This window comes from Scleropages formosus, chromosome 6 (assembly GCF_900964775.1).
Source record: "Scleropages formosus chromosome 6, fSclFor1.1, whole genome shotgun sequence".
In the NCBI taxonomy this organism is placed as follows: Eukaryota; Metazoa; Chordata; class Actinopteri; order Osteoglossiformes; family Osteoglossidae; genus Scleropages; species Scleropages formosus.
Genome location: NC_041811.1, coordinates 27,177,623 through 27,198,562, shown reverse-complemented (window position 1 = coordinate 27,198,562; position 20,940 = coordinate 27,177,623). Strand labels below are relative to the sequence as shown.

General features: G+C 42.4%; 1 protein-coding gene across 2 annotated transcripts in view; it reads right to left on the bottom strand.

The window, feature by feature from the left end:
• Positions 1 to 20,940, bottom strand: part of wdr7 (WD repeat domain 7) — a 134,298-nt gene that overhangs the window by 88,338 nt on the left and 25,020 nt on the right. Inside the window, exons 14-18 of one of the 2 annotated variants that reach the window (XM_018753920.2) lie at positions 20,329 to 20,543; positions 11,166 to 11,884; positions 8,744 to 8,829; positions 4,225 to 4,317; positions 1,788 to 1,906 (exon numbers count right to left, since the gene is read on the bottom strand). In XM_018753920.2, the coding sequence (XP_018609436.2) occupies positions 1,788 to 1,906; positions 4,225 to 4,317; positions 8,744 to 8,829; positions 11,166 to 11,884; positions 20,329 to 20,543 (1,232 nt within the window). The remainder of the gene's footprint in view (positions 1 to 1,787; positions 1,907 to 4,224; positions 4,318 to 8,743; positions 8,830 to 11,165; positions 11,885 to 20,328; positions 20,544 to 20,940) is intronic. The other variant, XM_018753931.2, reaches the window with a different exon arrangement.

The window sequence follows — 20,940 nt, the reverse complement described above, 5'->3', positions numbered from 1 at the left end:
CTGCCTTTGGTACTACCCAAAAGGTTGTACCAAAGCTACCCAAAGGTTGGAGGTAAGATTCTCATCTCCAGCTCTAGTACCTTTGAGCAAGGGACTTACTCCAAATTGCTCCAGTAAAAAATTTACCCAGCTGTATAAGTGGGTAAATAATTAGAAGTTTCTTCGGAGAAAAGTCAGCTAAATTAATAAATGTGAATGGACAGGACTGTGACAATGGGAGTTTAATCCCGGGGGATGCTCCGTGTGTTCTGAGTAGTCCTAACCTTGGATGAACCGATAATACAATGTATCCATATACGGACGCATCTGACTGACAAGGGCAATGACCAGATACAGTGTGCCACTAAAATATTCCATCGTATCTCATATCAAGCAGCCCCATGTGTCATACCACATGATAACTACACCACTACGTGCTGTATGACTGCAAGCAACTCTCAACTCAAGTGTATTATGTAAGCAGGGTAAGCGCCATCTAACTGAATCGACTCCTGATGACTACTGGCATGGTTTTCCTGGTAAAGGAGGGAACAGAAGTGGTTTACCTTTACCTTCTTTAGAACGTGTCTTTGGACAGTAAACATAGAGAGAACATTCAAACTCCACACACCTACAGCCAGATACGAACCTACAGCTGAGCAACTCGGGAGCTGTAGGGCACCAGTGTTACCCACTACACCAAAATGATGCTTTACGTGTATTAACTGGGTTTAAATGTAAATAAGCTAAACACCCAGCAAAGATATTCAGCAATTTCTCCAACGTGGATGTTAGTGATGGTGCACACTGAGCTTTGAAGTCTGCTGAGCAAGGTGTATGCATTACAAATAAAATCTCCCACAAGTGAGACATTTTTTCTGACCACAAAGTAGAAATTCTGGTAGATAAATCCCTCTCTTATGTTGACATTGGGGCCTCAGGTGAACAGTACATTTAAAGAGATCAACTGGATGTCTACTGTTGCAGAAGAATACATAGAACATCCCTTTACTGCAAAAACAATCAGAGGTTCTCCTCAGTGAGGGTTAAGAAATCTCAGAGCTTTGCAGTGAAGCCCATACTTACAAGCCCTGAGTGAAGAGGAGGAGGAGGAGGAGGAGGACCTCACAATAACCCAGGGCTTATTGGTCAGGCAGCTGCTGACCATTCTGTCCTTGACAACAGCCAGGTGCAATTAAGCTGCACAACCTCAGCTGCTTCCTTGTGTCCACATACATGTCTCTGCTCAAAACTACATTCATGACTTTCTGCCATAGGGACTGTGTATTGCACCAGGCCCACACGGTTACTTATCAATCTTCTGAACAACCAGCTGAGGGATACTTATCACGTGCCCTGGACTCAGTCTGTTCAGTCTGTAGAGTTTACATGATGCCCCTGTGTTAGTGTAGCTTTCCTCCAGGTGCTCTGCTTTCATCCCACAGTCCAAAGACATGTTTCAGGTGAACAGGTGACATTATTAAACTGTTGGAACTGTGACTGAATACGTAAGCAAATGAGGGTGTGTGATTGCCTTGTAACGAACAGGCATCCTGTCCGCAGAGTACCCTGCCCTTGACCCTGTGCTTCTGGGATAGACTCTGAACCACCACGACCATGATTTGGACTAGAGGTCATCGATACTGCATGAATGAATGAACGAGCGAACGAACATTGGGGACAAGAGAGATGGAAACACTGATTGGGGGGCTACTCAGGTAAGAAAAGCTGACAAGTTCTCTGCCATTTGAAATGTGTCCACAGTTGATACTTTCACTCTGGTTCCTCCTTCTCTCCATCCCCCTTACCTCGAGACAACGGTCCTGCCACCGGCGGGCCAACATCTCCAGCAGCGGTGGGCGGAACTTGTCGAGGCCCAGCAGGTCTGGGAGCATGACGCAGTGCATGGCAGCCAGCTGGCTCCACCCTGCCAGGATGACACACAGCCCCCTAATGGTTCAAAGGTGGTCAATGGAACACCAGGCCCCAGCCACACACAGATGTCACTGTGACCCAATTCCTGATTCCCAAAAGAAATCCAAACACAATGATGCCAAGAGGAACATTGGAGACTGTCTGGGAAAAATCTGAGCGCTTGCTGGATAAAAGTGTTTTACTGGTAATATTCATTTTCAGTGAATAAATAAATGGCCTATGTTTCACTCAAGACTATAAAGAGAAAAAAAAAAAAATTCATGAAAATTACGAACAATAAGCTATGAATCGCTTTAAAATACACGTACATGAAGATAAAAATGAAATAAATTGCAAAAAATGAAAAAATAAAACTGTGTTGTAGAAAACTTACCTTCAGTCACAAAAATCAGATTTTTTGGGGGGGGGTTACATTATGCATGGAAACATATAATGCTCTACAATATCCAGCTGAGAAAGCAATAATATGAAGATACATGAGGCAATAAAGTATTAACTAACCAAAAATATATTGAATCAACCAACACAAAATGTTAAAGCCTAAACATATTACACAGTTATTACCTAATATAAATTACTGAATAAATATTATTCCCATCTGAAGCTTAAATTTTGCTTTAAAAATTCAATTTCAATGTATTATAAAAAGTTACCAAATGTTACATGATTAATTTCAACAGTATCATTTATGGAACTCTAACTACAATTTCTATTCTTGACATAAGGTAAAAATTATTTACATAACCGATTAAATAACTAAAATTTCAAAATAAACACACGGCTGAGCAAAAAAAACAAGAAATTTACATAAAAATAACAACACATGACACTTTTTGCATTAGTAAGAGGGTACACTGTTGTAAGTGTAAGTGGCATTAAAGTAACTGTAGAACAGGAAGAGTCTTGATGTAGAGTGACAAGACAATTTGTTTAACACATCACAAAAAAATGATTATCGTCTGATTTTATAGAATCAACAAATTTTGTAGAAGCAACATGCTCTATTCTACATGCATTGCATAACATGTACAGCAGTGTTCCTTCTTTAATTAAACAACAGTTTTTAAATTGTTGCACTGTTAAGAGCCTTTAACACTGTTTTTGGTTGATTCATTACACTGATGGATAGTTATTACGTTACCGTCAAAATGTTTTGTCATTAAATGTTTTTATGCCATTGGTAAATTATTGTTTTCCACAAATAATCAGGAGGAAAAAAGGATTACTTATGTCAGAATATGCATATTTTTTCCTTCACAAATACTGCATATCCCTTTTCTATCTTTCAAGGAAACGCAAAAATTGCTTTCTCCGATAGATTCCTTGATACACATACGCATGTTTTGATTAACATAAAACCAAGCAGTTCAAATTTTACTAAAATTCTAATATAGTATATTAGAATCTCTGCCACACTACAGGTAAAAAGTATACATGCTTGCTTCTTGGCCACAACCGTAAAATGGCAAGTTCATATATGCAGTTATTTTCCATGATTTAGTGTAACAGATATAAGGACTTCTACTTCCAAATGAAAATTCCATCACACAAAAACAGCTAAAATATAAAGCATTATGCTAACAAAGAAAAAAACTGAAAAAAATATATATTTTGGTCTTCTGTAACAAAAAATGAAAATGAACACAAAAAATATAGAGCTTTAGAATATCAAAGATTTTCTTTAAAAATGCTGAACAAAAAAAACATGGAGGAAAAAAAAATATTAATTGTGAAGAACATTCATTTAAAAATGTAAAAACATAAAACAAATAGACTGATCAGAGAGAATATCCAGCACCGCTGAAACACAAAAAAGTGTTTAGTAAAAGAGGGGAAAAAAAAGTGATATTTCTGAAAATGTAGGAGCAGCAGAGTTAATAAATCACAGTTCCTCAATATTAGGATCACTCTCATTTTAAAGGTACACTGAAAACATCCAGGACAACTGCAGCCTCCTGATGTGGACCAAAAAGCTCTTCCAAAACTTTGCTGATTATTTTAAAGGAACAACAAAATAAAGATCTTGAAAAATTCAAAGATAAAAATGGTGAGGTTAATGGAGAGGAGTGAGATGCCGGAGAGCCCAGCTGCGAGCAGCGAATTGACGAACCGGGCCGAAACGGGTCTCCGGGATCGATGAGCAAGCATGCAGACTTGTGCGAGTACGACGCAGCAAACCTTTACAGACACCACGACCAGCAGGACGAGACCACAGACGAGGCACTGCGGGGGCACATGGCACACGGGCACACGGAGAGTGAGCAGAGAGCATGGAGGGAGCGGGCAATGAGGAGACTGCAAGGAGAGTACCTTCATTGACTGAGAGACAGGAATGGAAAGCAGGGCCAGAGTGACTAGCCCCAGAGCCAGGTGCGGTAGTGCTGGTAGCAGCAACAGCAGCAGCTTGCAAAGAAGAGGAAAGATAAGTAGAGAGAAAGAAAAGAAGAAGAAGAAAGAAAGAAAAAAAAAGACACACGAACTCCACCAATTCGAGGAGAACCGGAGAAACAGTATTAGTACGAATGAGCAAACAAAGAGAGAGAATCAGACAGTTAAGGCAGGAGGAAAAGGTCTCCAACTCCTCTTCCGACTAACTTTCACAAACATGCCAATGGAAAATCTCACGATGAATGTCATATTTGTTAAAGCCACTTTATCTCAATTTATACAACGAATAAATATAAAGACATCAGAAACCTTTTCACCTGTCATTTTACACAAAGTGTATCCTTTTTGCCCCACTGTTTATCAACAAAGCAAATCTATTTAAAATTAAAAGTAAATAGTTGTCCAAGTCAAACCTAAAGCACAACCTTCAAAACATCTCATTTTAAAATTCATTTATAAATCCAGCAGTACTTGTCTAACTAAACAGATTTAGAAAATTATTGTTCATATAAGAACTGATCCAAGTTTTAAATATGAATAGCAAATACGAGATTATACGTAGCCATAATTTAGTTTTAATAAAATTCCAGTGGGTCAAAACAACACAGAACAGTTCATTCAGACAGAAACTTTCATTTTCACCTCATCTACAAGATCGTTCCTAAAGAACCACAGATAAGCGCCATCCAGTTCTCCCGTGACTCCATACTCCCAGAATAAGAGGTGGTAATCATTTGCAGTACATCTTACATCTGCATGAGATGCATTATTTCCAATGTGACGTCAAAGCGCGAGTGTTAAGAAGGGTTCCGTAACAAGAAGGTGCAGAGTAACTCGCAACCTGTCAGCACCTCTGCGCAATGTCGCCCCAGCGGAACTGAGCCCAAGGCCACTGTGCGAGGCCACACACAGAGAAGCACAAGTTTGCAGGGTCTGCACCTCGGCCGTGGAGACGGCACTCGGATGAAACGCGGTGGTCTGAAAACGCAGACCGAGTACGGTCACACGTTTCCGTACCGTAATTACGCACCATTCTGCCCTCATACCAGAGCCCCAATGCTATCAGGGTCTTTCACGTATCCTTAACATTTTTTTGCTAGGTAAGTAGTTCTGCAGATTAAGACCGAAATCATTTTGAAAACATTTTCCTTTGTTCGGCTCTGTACACGCTTCACTTGATCCGCTGAGGCCATTCTTTCAGCTGTCTGAGCTTCTTAATGTCCCCTAATGGCTGTAGAACACTTTGGACATTTCTTCAAGAAAGAAGAGCACTTTTCCACACTCGCCAATTTAAAGAAAACGGTCAGCAGTCCAACACTTTCTGTCCAACTCAAATAAATGGCCCTTGAGCCAACTGTGACCTAACAAACCAGAAGAAAAGCCTGAAGCATCTACACACTGCTGCATGAAAGTATGTGAACCCCTTGTGTCCCTTACTTTTAGCACAAACTTATTTAATCAGTCTTTCTCCTCTGACATAGTAGCTGTACAATTACCAAATCCAAAAGTTGCTTTAGAAGAAATCATGTGTCTAGTAGAAAAACAGAAGTGATGCAGGTGCAAAAATTAGTGAAACCAAAGTTTCATTGGTTAAACCAAGTAGGTAAGTAGAATGAGGTGTGTAAATCATAATCATTTACTCATTTTATAAGTTTAAGATTTACATGTAAATGTAAATCTTAAAAATGTACATTTTACATGACTTACATCATTTATTTTTAAGCATTTAGCCAACGCTTTTCTACAAAGCAACTTACAATGCTAAGTTACTTATAATTATTTACCCATTAATACACCTAGGTAATTTTTTATTGGAGCAATTTTAGGGTAAGTACCTTGCTCAAGGGTACTACAGCTGGAGGTAAGATTCAAACCTGCAACCTTTGGGTACAAAGACAGTAGTTCTAACCTTTACAGTACCAGCTGCCGTAAGATCTAACATTTAGATCTTATAAATTTAATATTTTACACAAGATTACAACTTTTCTCCCAACTTTTTTCAGAGCAGAATGAAAGCCGCAGTCCGCGAGTTATGCGCACAAAGAATCGAGGCGCGTTAAGGGCTTAACACACACAGAGCAAATTGTTAAATGGTCTTTCGCGTGCTTCTGGGCAATAGAAAGAATGATTAGCATATGAAAAAGGAGCGGGGCCTCGTGGGTGCAGCGCTGTGGCAACTGAAGGTAGCCACCATGATTTAGAGGTCACAATGTGACACCTCCTCTCTATAGAAAAATCACCATATGCTGTGCATAAGTAGACACAAATTAATGCCCATGTTTGGCCTCATTGTGGTCCAACAATGGGTTCAAGCCCCTGATTAGAGTGCGCCACGTGGTGGAAATAGCCTGTTCGCTCAGAAGAGTGGCTGCCAGCCTTCTGTCCTCGTACGACATCTGCACGGCCGTGAGCTTGACTCGGGAGATTTTGTACGACACAAACTGTATCAATGGCAGATACGGGCCCACATATGGTGAGGCACGTTCCCTACTGTAAAGGCCCAGAGAAGGTCTGGTGGAATGCTGTGCTGCGGCATTTCAGTAAAGACTTCCGATTCCTTCCTTGTGCAATCCTCAGCGGGCAGCAGGAATCCATCACATTTTAATCGCCTTTCCTCAGTGGTCCCTTGGCTATTTCCGATCTCTTCTGAGTCACTGAGAAAGCAGTGGATGCTGCTTACGCATCAATCATATGTTGATGAGATGTAATATTTGAGAACTGCTGAACCTTTTATGTAGATCAATGTGTTTACACTGGATTTACTCCTGGCTGCGTGAGTAGTATTAAAAAACAAGTTAAAGACAACACAAATGTGTCTTCAAGGACACCTGCTGTGATTTTCCATTCGTTTCCTAAAGTAAGATAAATCCACCTTGCAGAAGCACTTGGAGGAAAGAGACTGTTGACTCAGAAGGAAGATTTCGGTAGTTAGCCTTGAAATAAATGCTCTGAGCCTCGGAAATGGCACCCTCCCCGCTCTTAAAACAATGGTCACCCGAGCTGACCCTATCTTAAGAAACAGCCATTTGGGAAATTTGCTGCCGTCCCTTTAAGGGCTTTTGTGTCCTGGGAGGTGAGTCAAATGTCAACGAGCACAGAACACACACGGGTCGCTCCGTCTGGCTCGCTACCTGAAGTAGCCTCTGCGCGCCAGCAGGCTTTCTTAAAGTGGTGCTGAGATGTGGCCGTTCCTCAAATTAGACAATTAAGAGGAAGCTGCAAATGGATTCCTTGGATTAATCCATGCTTTCTTTTAATTATAAAATAAACCATAATAACAATAAGTAAAAAATCTTTTTGGTCTGCTTTTCACAGAGAACAGTCAAAATGTGAAATTGATTTAAAAGTGACTAAAATGGCTATAGGTATCAACTTACTACTTTTATATGACTTGCAAACACCTGTTCTTATAATAATAATAATAATAATAATAATAATTATTATTATTATTATTTATTGTCTTCTTTCAAGGTAACTTATAATATTCGGTCTGTGTACTAAGCTACTGACAATTATTTACCCATTTATACAGTTGGCTAATTTTTACTGCTTCCATTTAGGGTGTGTACCTTGATCTGGTGTACTGCAGAATGAGCAGGACTCAAACTTGGGTTATTGGATTGCAAGGGAAGGGTTCTAACCACTATGAAACTTGCTAACTACTATGTAATTTGTTGTGAATTCAGATGGATTAGTGCTGTTACTGTTGAAGACAGTGTTTTTTATTCATCTAAATAATTCTGAAACTAAATATTAGACATGTCAAATATCGGCCAAATTGCATTTGTTAGCATCCACCTTGAACCTGTATTAAAAATTTGAATCAAATGCTAAAAGGGATTAGCAATTATCTTCTTAGACACGTGACTTTTGCGTACTGCATGATCTGGGTTTGAGGGCTTGTAGGGTACAGCTTTTCTGCTTAATAGTATCCTATCAAAATCAATGCCTATATATTAGCTAAATCACAGGAAACCACCCTCAGCTGGCTTCCTATGTCTATCCCAGCTTTTGCCCAGTGGTGCGATCTCCAGATCTTCAGTACACTGGGGTTATTTATAATACTCTGCTAAGATAAAATGAGCAGAGCCATGCTTTGTTTAGTATTCAGACACATTCCCAGGGTACACAGGGCTAGCAGCCACATACCTGGGTGGGCACTGGCTGGGCACATGAGATTTCTGCCATTTCGTTCCGACAGAGAAGGCTATGGATGAAGTCACCAAGCCCTGCATGCCAATACGAGCCCAGACCAACCCAAAACAAAAACAAGAGAGCAGCTGCTCCACAGACGCGAGTCAGAAGATGGTGGCGTACAGAAGTCCGAGTCTGCTGGATGAATGGTTCCCTGGTGCTCGACCGCTGATGAGATGAGAGGCAGAGAAGAAATCTCTGCTATTCTCCTCGCGTTCCCTGAATGAGAAGCGGTCTTTGTAGTTACCTTGTTTGATCTGTCCTTGCACAGCCGAGCTGGAAACCTGGGAGGGCTGCTTTTTGGGAGTCTCCGGGGTGCCAGGTCTAGGAGGCCTGGAAACACAAAGGCAGGAATCAAGCAGAGAGAATCCATCAACTAATTTATCAAAAAAAATGTTAAGAACTCAATCCTTCATCCGTTTCTGCTGGTTTGCAAGATAGATAATTGGCATGGAGACTGTGTAAAATATTTATAGGTTCTTTAATCAGACTTCTTTCGAGCCTAATTACAATCTTTCTTAACTTGCAGAGCGCCTCTAAAAGGGCTGACTGCTAGTGTCTGGTCGATGGAGACCAAATTGTGTGGTGAAGGCAAGCGAGTTGTGGCCAGACCATTAACAAGCACATAATTCACCCTTGCCATCATAATACTATGGTATTTTATTAAAAAGTTACCCCTTCCAGTCAATTTGGAATTCGGTGAAATTTCTGCATAACAAACTTTAGGGTTCAGCAATGCATAAAAATTTGTACCACTGAAATGAATGATTAGTCCATGTTCAAATTATGAAGACGCATTTACCAGAAGTAGGCGTCACTGTTCATCCTATGACAGGTTTTTCAGAAATGCATTACCTTAGTAATCCAAGGGATAACTGTGTTTTAAATCTGTTGGGGGGAGTTAAAGTGCAAAATGGTTGGTCTTGTGATGGATAACAGAAGCATCCATACATTAAGAAGAGGAAGGTGCCCTATCCCTCAGTGGGAAACATCATTAGTGTTAAATTCCTATTCATCTCCTATGGACGCATTTATTTCGCTATCTAGTGTTTTGAAAGGAAGCCTTTACAACAATCAGACCTTTTGTTGCTATGCGTATAAAAAGCTGTTTGGTTGTTCGCTAGACGAGAGCAGCACAAAACATTTCGGAGCAAATTGATTTCATTTAAGCCCATCCACTGTTTATCAGAGAAACCAGACATATGAAATGTAGTCCTCAACAGCTCTACTCAATTTAACTCCTCACCGCGGCATTACGCAACCTTCTAATCTGAGGGAAAAAGAGGTATGTTTACCAGCAACATGATCGCTGTGCCACCCAAAAACAGGTGTCCTATATTAATACAGCATAAACTGAAATCAATAACTATATAATAATAGCACATATTATAAGCTACAAAGCAATAAGTGAACTTCTTGTCTGGTAAAAATAAATAAATGCACATTAACTCCTGGGTGGCATAGTGGCACAGCGGGTTGCTCTGGTCCCTCACAGCTCCTGAGCTGTGGACTTGGACAGTGGCTTAAATTCGACTCTGCCCGGAGTTTGCATGTTCTCCTTGTGTTCAGATGAGTTTCCTACAGGCGCTCTGGTTTCCTCCCACAATTTAGATGCGTTTCCAGTGGTTTGGTGACTCTAAATTCCCCGTAGCGGGTGCGTGTGTACGTGAATGTGGTTGTCTGTACATGCCGTGCAATGGACTGACACTGCATCCAAACGTAAATAAAGTTTACCCTGCTTTTTACTTCTGGGATAAGCTCTGGACCACCTCAACCCTGCTTTTGGACAAACAGTTAATGAAAATACACAAAGAAATGAATACAAATGAATCACTAGTATTTTAGGGTGAATAGAGCAAAAAGAATATCATGATCAAATGAGGAAGAGAATTCATGGTCTTGTATCCATGTGTTCTCTGGCTTCCACCTAAGGACATAATGCAAACTTCAAAGAGGATATCAATAGACTTCATGAAATTGTCATCTACTGGCATTTCGCAAGCAGCATGAAGTGCTAAATCTTTCACCGCCCAATGAGCAGAGCTGGCCCAAACAATCGGGCCTCTCCCAGCTTCTCTCTGCAAATATCAGATTCAGAACAACAGCTCAATACTGTACAGACCCCCAGCCTACATGACCATCATTCAGGATCACACCTCCCTCTACGAGGTCCACGGTTCTCTGTTTCTTCTCTGCTTTAGCTGCAAGTTTTTTTCGGGGGGGGGGGCAACAGTTTGCTCCCCAGCTTATGAAATCAACGCCTGCTTGGCACTTGAGTGCCTTCAGATCAGGCCTAAAGTCAAGGCACCCAGCACAGCCTCCTGCAGGCAAGGTCAACAAAACAGGACCACGGTCAAAGGAAATAGATTCACACAGAGCATGTTATGGTCTTCCATAATAATGTTCTTCCTTCCCTTTATGAATATTGAATTTCTTCTAATGTATAAGCAAAGCATAATGGGAAGAATGTACATCCTTCACCACTGTACCATTGTAGAGGGCTATAATTTCCTGGAAAATTACAATTCTTAAATGCCCCATTATAATTCCATTGTGAAGGCTACTGCACTAATAGAATTGGTCTGACTGACTGATGTAGTGAATCTGTAGCATCTTAAAATACACTGCTCCAAAATGGCTGGCTGTGGCAAGAAGTGGATGGAACGTACCTGGCGGGGGCCTTCTTCATGTGCTCCCCCACGAAGGTGGCATTGGTCATGCCCATGAGGGTATTGGCCAGCGAGATGACGGAGAGCAGGTGCTGAGTGGTGACGGCCCGTGACACGCCGTACGTGCCCTTGCCCACAATCTCTGAAACTGACATTTTGCGACCCGTGGCCATATGGCGCAGCATGGACTCTTTAAAAGTGGGCAACATGAGTGACATGTGGCCACCACGTGACAGCAGGCCAAAGGAGATGGGGCAGTGGGGCTTCAGCATGCCCAGACGATTCAAACACACCTCGTCCAGCATTGAGTTCAGTCCCCAAGCATGGAGGCATGACATGAAGAGCTTAGCAGTGTCCATGGTCAGGTTGTACTCCAGGAGGCTTATAGACTTGGACTTCTCTTCCCGTCGCCGCATTTCCTCCTCCTCATCTTCGTCCTCATCCAGTAGGTGCTCCTTGATGTTTTCCTTGATAGTCTCTTTGACCTGCTTGAAAATCTTGCCTGCCAGGAAGGAGCCACCCTTGTCGGCACTGCCCTGGGCCTTCTGCAGCGTCTCAGGGGACACCAGCGTGGGGTTGGGTCGCTGAGCCTCCTCGGTAAGCAGCTGAATGATCACTGCCTCAACGTCGAAGAAGAGCACATGCATGTCTGGGTCCGTCAGGTTCGTCTTCATTGCCTGCACCACCAAGGAATTGTGGGAGTACTTTGGCAGGTTGCCCTGGAAAACAAAGGTAGGCCAGACTGAAAATACAGCACTTCCAGGGATTCCACTGAAATTCCATTTGGACAGCTGGTAGTGTAGCGGTCAGCGCTGCTGCCTTTAGATCCAAAGGTTGCAGGTTTAAGTCCCACCTTTGTCGTGGTACTGTCGAGCAAGGTACTTACCCTAAATTACTCCACTGAAATTACCCGGCTGTACACAAATGGGGAGAATAATTGTAGGTAGATTAAAACTGTAAGTCACTTTGGAGAAAAGCATCAGCTAAATAAAAAAAAAAAAAAAATCTTCAGCTAAGAGAAGAAACAGAACAAAAACAGTGTGAACTGACACAAGCAATACAGAATAATAATGGCTTCTCGGTTCCTTCCTAAACATAAGGACTCAGATTTCCAAAAAAAATATAGTTCTACATAAACCAAATTTTCCTGCTAGTAATTGTTAAAAAGAACATTAGAAAATGTAGTTTTACAAAAAATGTTAAAATCTGACATTGTCCATTAATCATGGGGGAAGACCCCAGATTCCCAATCAAAAGAGAAGAGAACATACACTGACATCAAATTCCAACGCATTTCACACTTGTCCCAGACAGGCATCAGAGCTACTTTTGTTACCAGTGATACGTTTTCTTAACTCACAAATGACTTTACTGCATAGCATCTCCTTGGGTTGTATCTGTCATAGCCACTACCTTTCCATCTTCTCGTAGATCATCCACATTTAAAAAAAACCCCGTTCCCTAGAGTGTTTGGCAGAAACAGTGCGTCTTCAATCTTTCCAGAGAATGCCAAAATAAAGGACACCATCAATTTATCTGAAGCATTAATGCATCCTGACCCGTGTTTTATTTTGGCAAAGCTCTCCGGTAAAACAATAACTACAGTAAATATAATTAAAGGGAGGGTGACGTTATGGAGAGGGGGCATGCTGACCTCAGCCTGGGGTCCCTGAATGACTGAATCCACACCTGCCTCTTAGTATTAACCAGAACACGGATGGTCAGCAGTAGAGCAGATGGTCCAGTGATACTGTACAGTAAACTGGTACTTTAGTACATGACCCAAAAGATGAACTGGTGCACAAAGCAAGAGGAAACCCTGCCTCCTCCATGTGTAAAAGGGCCAGGAGAGTCTCCAAGAGAAAAGACAGCATGTCCTGAATTTTGACAAGCTTTCATAATTTATTTTTTCATACAGCTGATCTTTTTCTAGAAAGTAACTTACGATATTAGATTTGTTTACTAAGCTACTTACAATGATTTATACCCCGGGGGGAATTTTTACTGTGTCAATTCAGGGTAAGCACCACAATTAATAGAACGGAAGTGGGATTCCAACCTGAGAATTCAGAGTAAAAATCAAGGGTGCCATCACTATACTGGCTAATTTTATTCATCAATTTGGTTACCAGGAAAACCTGCACCAGAATAAAATCTTTCGAGCAGTAGTGCGCGACCGGGTACACGGCAGACGGTTTGCAATGCTCAAACAAATGAACGGCATCGACTACGTGAACGTAAGGGCTTGTAAAACTTCTACCACGGTTCTAAGAAAAAGTTCAAAATAACGCCAATGTAAAGAACAATTACCAAAAATGTTGAGAGATGTAAGTGACAGAAAACTACAGAAGCTGGGCGTTTTCTTTGATAAAGACACCAGTTATCCGGTTCGCTCAATGACAAGAGGGGCTTCATAATGGACCATGCTGCACGTTCAATTGTTCCGCCAATACGCTGTCCTCACTTTGCACAATACAGAGCAGCGTAGATCGGTGCTCGCTCCATTGAGAGTTCGGGGCGACAACAAGCGCCTGCACCTGCATCAGCAATACACTTTCACAGGAGGCAGAGACAAAGGCAGGCGGAGGAAACACAAAGCACAGGAAGGTTCGACAATGCCCTGGTGCCGTCTCCCGCTGGCCCTCCACACGGACACCGAAGCCAAGTTTCCAGGGGTCCATTTCAGCAGTAATGCTCATTAGGGATACTGTCAGAATTCCGTACATCTGGCCAGTGAGCTGAAGGCCAACTGGTGTCAGCGTATGACGCTTTCTTCTGGACGCATTTACCAGAAGCAGGCATTGCTGCTGAGGCTGGATAGAGGCATACTGCCCTCGACAGGCCACTCGCTGCTACTGCATCCCGTTTGCCACCCTGCCTGGGTGCGAGAAGAGCCTGCATCCAGCCTGGCACACTGACCTTGGTCAGAAACAAGATGGAAAACATGTTGTTTTCTCAATAAGGCCACACAGGAATAACACATTATGAGTGTATGCTCTGGCAAGCAGTAGTTGCTCGCGAAACAGGTTTTTTTTTTTTTTTTTCCCCCCCGCACTGGCTAAGGGAGAAACAGCATTGTTAAAATTGTTCACAAAAAAAAAAAAAAAACCGGCACAGAAATTTCACATGAAACCAGTAAACTCTTTCTTCCCGTGCATGGATATCCGCCATTGTTCAAAAGCTTTACAAGTCAAAGCAAAATAAGAAATCTGTATTGAGTAGACAGCATTTTGTAAGCTGTGAAAATGTAAAATGCAAGCTTACGTCGCTTATATCGACGAACTTGACAAAAGTTCTAAAAAATCACAGGCATGATTTTCAGGAAGATCAGCATAGGGGAAAAGTGTGAGAATTAGGGAATCACTTCACTCAGATGATTTGGATAGTGCTCCAAAGGGGTGTCAAAGCTGGAAGCCATTTCCAACACGGGTCACCCAGGCAGTGGAAGGTCACTGTAGGGCAGAGATAGCAGAAAGGTTTGCACAGTCTCTCTCATGCCCCCTCCCCGCAAACACACACACACACACACACACACACACACACACACACACACACATCTTTATTTAATCTTGGCACAATTCAAGCCCACTGTAATAGTAAGACTCGGGAATATTATGAGGGGGGCATAGGGAACGAGGGGGCGAGCAGAATCAGGTGGACTACAAACAACTTGAGGCCATCTGGCGCAAAGCCAAATACCCAAATTACATTTCAGATACACTCAGGACACACAATAACAACATGAATTCAATCAGAAGAGTGGTTGACACAGAACGAGGACATCTTCCCATATCGCTCCATTAGACACTTTCTTTTTCCTGCTAAGACCTCAGGCAGAGGGAAGGAGCATTTCCACGGCAACCAGGAAGTCGGCTCAGAGAACTAAAAGGATTGGCCAGAGCGGCACAGAACATCCATGGCAATGTGAACATCTCTGATACGAATATTTAAGAGATGTCATTTTCTTCCAACTCAAGGTTAAAGTTCAAGCCTTACAGATAGCTTCCCACAATAACTGTCCATGCAAATTCTGATCAAGATGGCTATCGCCTAACACATGACACAGAGAGCAGGGTACGATGATGACCTCAGCATCGCGGCTAAAGACCATATGGACTACAATGAGACCACATATCAACCAGACAAATGCATGCTCCATCTGACATATATATGCAGATTGATTTGGATATGTCATATGATTAAAATCAGATTTTAATGCTAAATAATATGGAAATATAATCTATGTATTTTCCTCTAAGACAAAAATTCTCCATCGCCTTTTCAAATGCGGTTATTCTCTGCGCAAAACTGGAGTTTTAGTTTTTCTTGCCATTTCACGAAGGGGTATTCGAGGAGTTTTTCTCAAAACCATAATAAAATCCAAAGTCAAGGCCTTCTAAAGTACATCATCTCCCCGTGTCTCTTGCACACTCACAGAGTGTAATTCAGGTCTCAAGGTCAGAAATTACACATACATACATAAGCGCACACACACACGGCAAAATGGGTGGCGTCGCCATTGTAATGGAGGCCGGGGAGATTGCGAGGCATTTCACCACTGTTATCTGTCATTACCTTTGTGGAAGGGCTGTACTTGTCTCTTTTGTCAGCCGTGGTAAGAGGGGAATAATGGGTAGTTTTGTCAAGAAATATGGCAGACACATCCCTGGGTGCAAAATTATTCTGTCAGAGGGATACAAGTGGAGGATGAAGGCATAAGGAGCCTTTAAAAAACATTCTACAATGACAATATTACTCTATACTTGATCAGATACACTTGCATGAGAAGACACTGCTGGTTTAAAAACTAAGACACCAGATAAAAAAAAAAATCTCATGGTTGGTAAATGTGCCAATCGGAAAACCAATACAGTGAAGAATAAATCACACTGCAGGGATGAGGAATAAAAAGACATGCATGGCAAACAAAATATGAGCTGCATAACAAAAATTCCGGAGATCTAAAACCCTGTTAATAAAAGTTAACATGAGCAAACAAAAAACATAAATGTTGCAATCGAGAAGAGAATGCCTTTGTGGTGTTTAACTGGATGCACAGCAGTTCTAAAAGCAAAATATTATGTTTGATGTTTATAGTGAAATTAAACATGGTGAACGTAACATGCAGGAGGAACAACAAACAGACTGATGACCATGTTTCACGATTCTAGTCAGGCTCTTCAAAGCAGTAGATTAATACAGACACAGACAGTGTACAGCTGCAGCACTGATATGAACATGTGGTCTTCCTCTACTGCATTACAGGTGAAGCCTTCAGGAAAACTCATGGTCAGAATTGTCTTGTAGCTCTAGTACTTTCTTCTGGAGTTTAATAAACATTTGCCTTAAAGTTTGGTATTTATAAACATCTTTTGTGTCACTTTTTTAAATTAGTTGATTATCTGAATTATCTAAGAAGAATTTACTGAGATTAAACCTCACCGCCATTAATAAAAAATAAGGCCAAAGTTTTGAACAAGTTGTATAAATCAATCTTCCCTGAGACACGATAATTTTGTTAGTATACTAAAATTTAATTAGACTAAAATGTAGGGTTCTTCCCTCAACGATCTTACTGTGCTGAAAACCACTTAAACCTCTCAAAGTGCAACACACTGGAGTTCCCTCACTTAACTGGGTTCATTTGTGCAGTGAAATCACCCCATAAGGTGAAATAATGCTGTGGGGCAATGAAATGAACATTATTTCTTATGGAAAACATACCTAGATCCTTGATGGAAAAAGTGTCACCAAAAATTAATTTGAAAACCAAAATAAAAGGTATTTTTATGCAAAGCAGTAACAGCAGCAATATGTCATGTTTGTTAGAAAGTTACTTTACCATGTTCTTTAATGTTATATGATCAATAACTGCTCGGCCGAAGCACGACTGCGGTGGTCACAGATGTTTATATTATAAAGTAATTAAGTTCATCACTCTACAAAGAATGTGAACAGTATGTTGTCAGAGGTGCTATGGAGCACAACAAACAAATGATGCTAGATATTCTTCATTTGATTACCAGATTAACTTTTACGTTAACGTAAGGGTATTCATATTGTTAAAGTTGTTCATACGATTTATTTGATTAAATGATATGATCATTTTACGGGACCCAGTTATATGAAGGGTGACTGCAACAATTTCTATTGGCCTCTGTGCATTCAGAATAACGGGGACACACTGTTTTTCCATTAAAACATTTTCTACAGCCATCCTCTTCGCTCCTTACATGACAACTAAACCCTACGTATATGGATACTATGTTTATGTATCCAGAGGTACTGAAGGCTGGATGCACATTGCATTAGTTACAGCCACACCGTATCCCAACAAGAAAAAAAAAAAAAAAAAAAAACCATAAGTAAACCAAACATCAAGGTCTAGAAGAGATCAGGTGAGGACCAGCAATATCAAATGGCTAAAACTGGCACCACGCTGTAGGTGTTCATTTCAGCGTGGGAATCAAGACAATTTGTTTGAAATACATCGTCTGCAAATGAAAGGCTTTAAAAAAAAAAAAATCACTGTAAACAAAACTTATTTAACTGTATTTTTTAAAAAACTAGCATGCAAATGAAACACCGCTATTAAATCTATTGCACACAACACACACGTCAATTGGAAATAGATTAGAGCACAAAGAACAAGAAACCCCGTATGTGCCTGTACCCGTGTCCATTCCGCTCCCATCTACATACACTGCCACCTATCACCCGTAGGTGCGGTAAGATCAGCACCACTGCCGCAAACAGCGCCTGGATCACAACCATAACCTTGGACAGCGAGCAGATCAGCACGGTGACATGGACAGCGCCGCGCGTCACCTCCCTGCCATGGGATCAAACTAATTAGAGGCAGAGAACACCAAGCACGCTACAAAGGTCAACAGTCCAGTAACAGCATCAGAGGGGGCAGGAAGGCGTGCAGGGGGAGGAGGCTGGAGGGGGCTCTTTGTTCTGAGCCAAAGACCGACACGGCCGTGCTCCAGCTATCCTTAAGGTCATCTTGCAGCAGCTTCCTGCTTTTCTGCTTTAACAAGCTGGTCTCTGGGCAGCGCACAGCAGCGCCCCGCATCCACCTCAAGCTGCCATCTAAAGCGTGCCAAAAGAGGAAGAAAGAGACGGGGGAAAAGAATGAAAGAACAGGAGGAAAAACTTGCACTGGATGTCTTTTTCTTTCAAGAAGCTGATCATCAGAAAGGGCAAAAGAAAAAAACCGAAACAAAAACAAGCGGGTGTGTGGCACAGAGGGCCTCGCTCATAAAGCATTAATGTCATCTCCAACACATCACCCCCTTCCCCTAGCACCTTTAAAGAGATTAAACCAGGTCAAGGCTTCGCTACATCCAATACCACTGATGGAGAAACCGTTCTGGAAAGAACAGATATCCGACACAAAGGAGATTGTTCCAAAATGAAGGCTCTGTTTATTACATGCTACTGGAATCCCAGGAACAGTGTTGGGTTATTATGTCTTTATCTGGTTCCTCCACTGGTCAATAATGAAATAAACACCACCATGGGAAGGCTGCCATATGTCGTATTTTTAGGAATTATCACAAAATTAGCACGTGTTGTCAGAAGCTCACAAGTCTGGTTTTCCCCTCAGCTAATGGTAAAAAAAAAAAAAAAAAAAAAAGATATAACACAGAGGCTTGCATCCCTTGCTTTTTGGGGTTCAAAGGCGCCTGGTTGTTGCGTTACCTAAGTTTACAAACAGCTACGCTTCACAATGCTACAATCACAGCCAAGGAGCGATTCCACAGCTGTCGGGTCATGTACGCAGCCCTGCCTGGTGTACTGCTCTATCGGGCCAATAAATAATAAAGGGGGTACAACACAGCGCAGCGCTGCAGGCTGACTAGCTGGAAAAGCGATCGGGGCTCCCCAGGCCCCTACGGTACTGCAGCTCACACAACCGCTGCACACAAGGTATGACCCCTCTTGGTCACAAAGAGGCAGGCCACAGAGACCAGGTTGAACACAGATTCACAGCACGGTGGGCTATGGGTCACCTTTCATCTAGACCCCTACTGCCGCTCCATGGAGAACTCCCAGACACGACAGCCTGACCCTTGGACGCACAGTCCTCCAAGTTAACTAAACCCGTCTCCTGGGTTCCCCCCTGAGCTGCTGATAGGCACAACTCCAGATGCACGGGGGGGGGGGGGGGTATGTCACTATCCTGTCTAATTGTCTGGAAGAGACTGTCTCCACAGTGACGTCCAAGATGGCCAGGCCGGCAGACAGCAGGCCTGATTCCCCCCCGAGATGACGGCCATGCATTTTTCATAAAGCGATTATTCCCGCTCCTGCCTCACTTCTCCCTTTTTCCCTCCCCCATTTTTACTTTTCCAGTCTAGATATAAACAAGAGAGCATTTAAGAGAACAAAGGGCTGAGTGATGTGCCACCCTTTAAAAAAAAAGGCAGGTTTTTACATATGAATAATTTAAAATAGGTGCAAGTTACAGGAAGAGAGTGCTCAACTGTTTCATTAAATGTGACCTGCCCTGGAAGAAATTCTGAACTGCAACAAGAGAGGGGAAAAAAAAAAGCCACAAAACATCACTTAATACCCCAGGATCTCTGGGTACAGTCAGGACAGAATGAGTATGGTGACACAAAGCTGACAGAGGTCTTGAAAAGGTCTCAACTCTCCCACAAGCGCCTGCTCCAATTCTCACTGGTCTGATGGAGGCTGACACCACTGTCATACACGGTACCGGGTGTTGGGAGCCTTTTTGTGCGTGGCTAACAATGGCATCCATATCTGTCACACACCTTTAGAGCCATGTCAAGCTTTTCGCAATGTAAACTGCTGCTTTTCCTCCGGGCCCCGTGGACTGGACAGATGCTCATGCATCACAGCTTAGGTGAAAGAGGGTTCGCACAGCATTATTCCTTGATACTTTTCCCCAGACATCATCATCAACAAACATACATCAGCAATTTCCCTTTCAATGTCACCACTGATACATCACACACAAACAACGGGATGGATGCTGGTAAGCAATGAGCATATTTCATACACATATTACCCATCCGATCACACTACACCTGCTCAGCAACCTCCCCCAAAACTGTCTTTGAACACCTCACGTATTCCCAGGGATCGAGCATGCAGGTGAAGCAGGTGGGCCGAGGTGCTAGAGGCTCACCTTGTCTGCGTTGTCGGAGGCCAGCAAGTTGGTGGCCAGCGTCTGCAGCTTGTGCTGGGCCATGTTCTTGAGAGCTGCCAGGCTGCGCCGGGTCATGGCCTGCTTCAGGTTAACAGCAGGGTGGCTGAGGGAATCCACGGCAGCTGGGACGGCCTCGTCGCATGCGTTCAGGATCTCTACAGCCGTGATGCCCATCACGCAGCGGTCCAGGGCCCCTGGGCAGTGAACGAACGCAGGAGTCGGAGTTCAGAGGTCACGGTCAGCCATAAAAAAAAGACAGAAGGAATTATGGGAAAGAGTTCAGAGAAACTGCCACATAAATGCCAACTGTGGACTGGGTTTAAACCTATCAATTTCACTAATGAGCTCATTCAAAGCTTGTGGGGGAAAAAACCAAAACAAAAAAAAGTTTTTTGGGGATAGGAGGTAGCGAAGTGGTTTGAGCTGCTGCCTTTGGACCCTGAGGAGCCAGGCTGGAATCTGGCACGTTCTGTGGTAGCGCCCCTGGGCAAGGCACTCACCCTAAAATTGCTCAAGTAATACTGACCCAGCTGTATAAACAGATAAATCATAGTAAGTAGGCTTAACATTCTAATTAACTTGGGAGAAAAG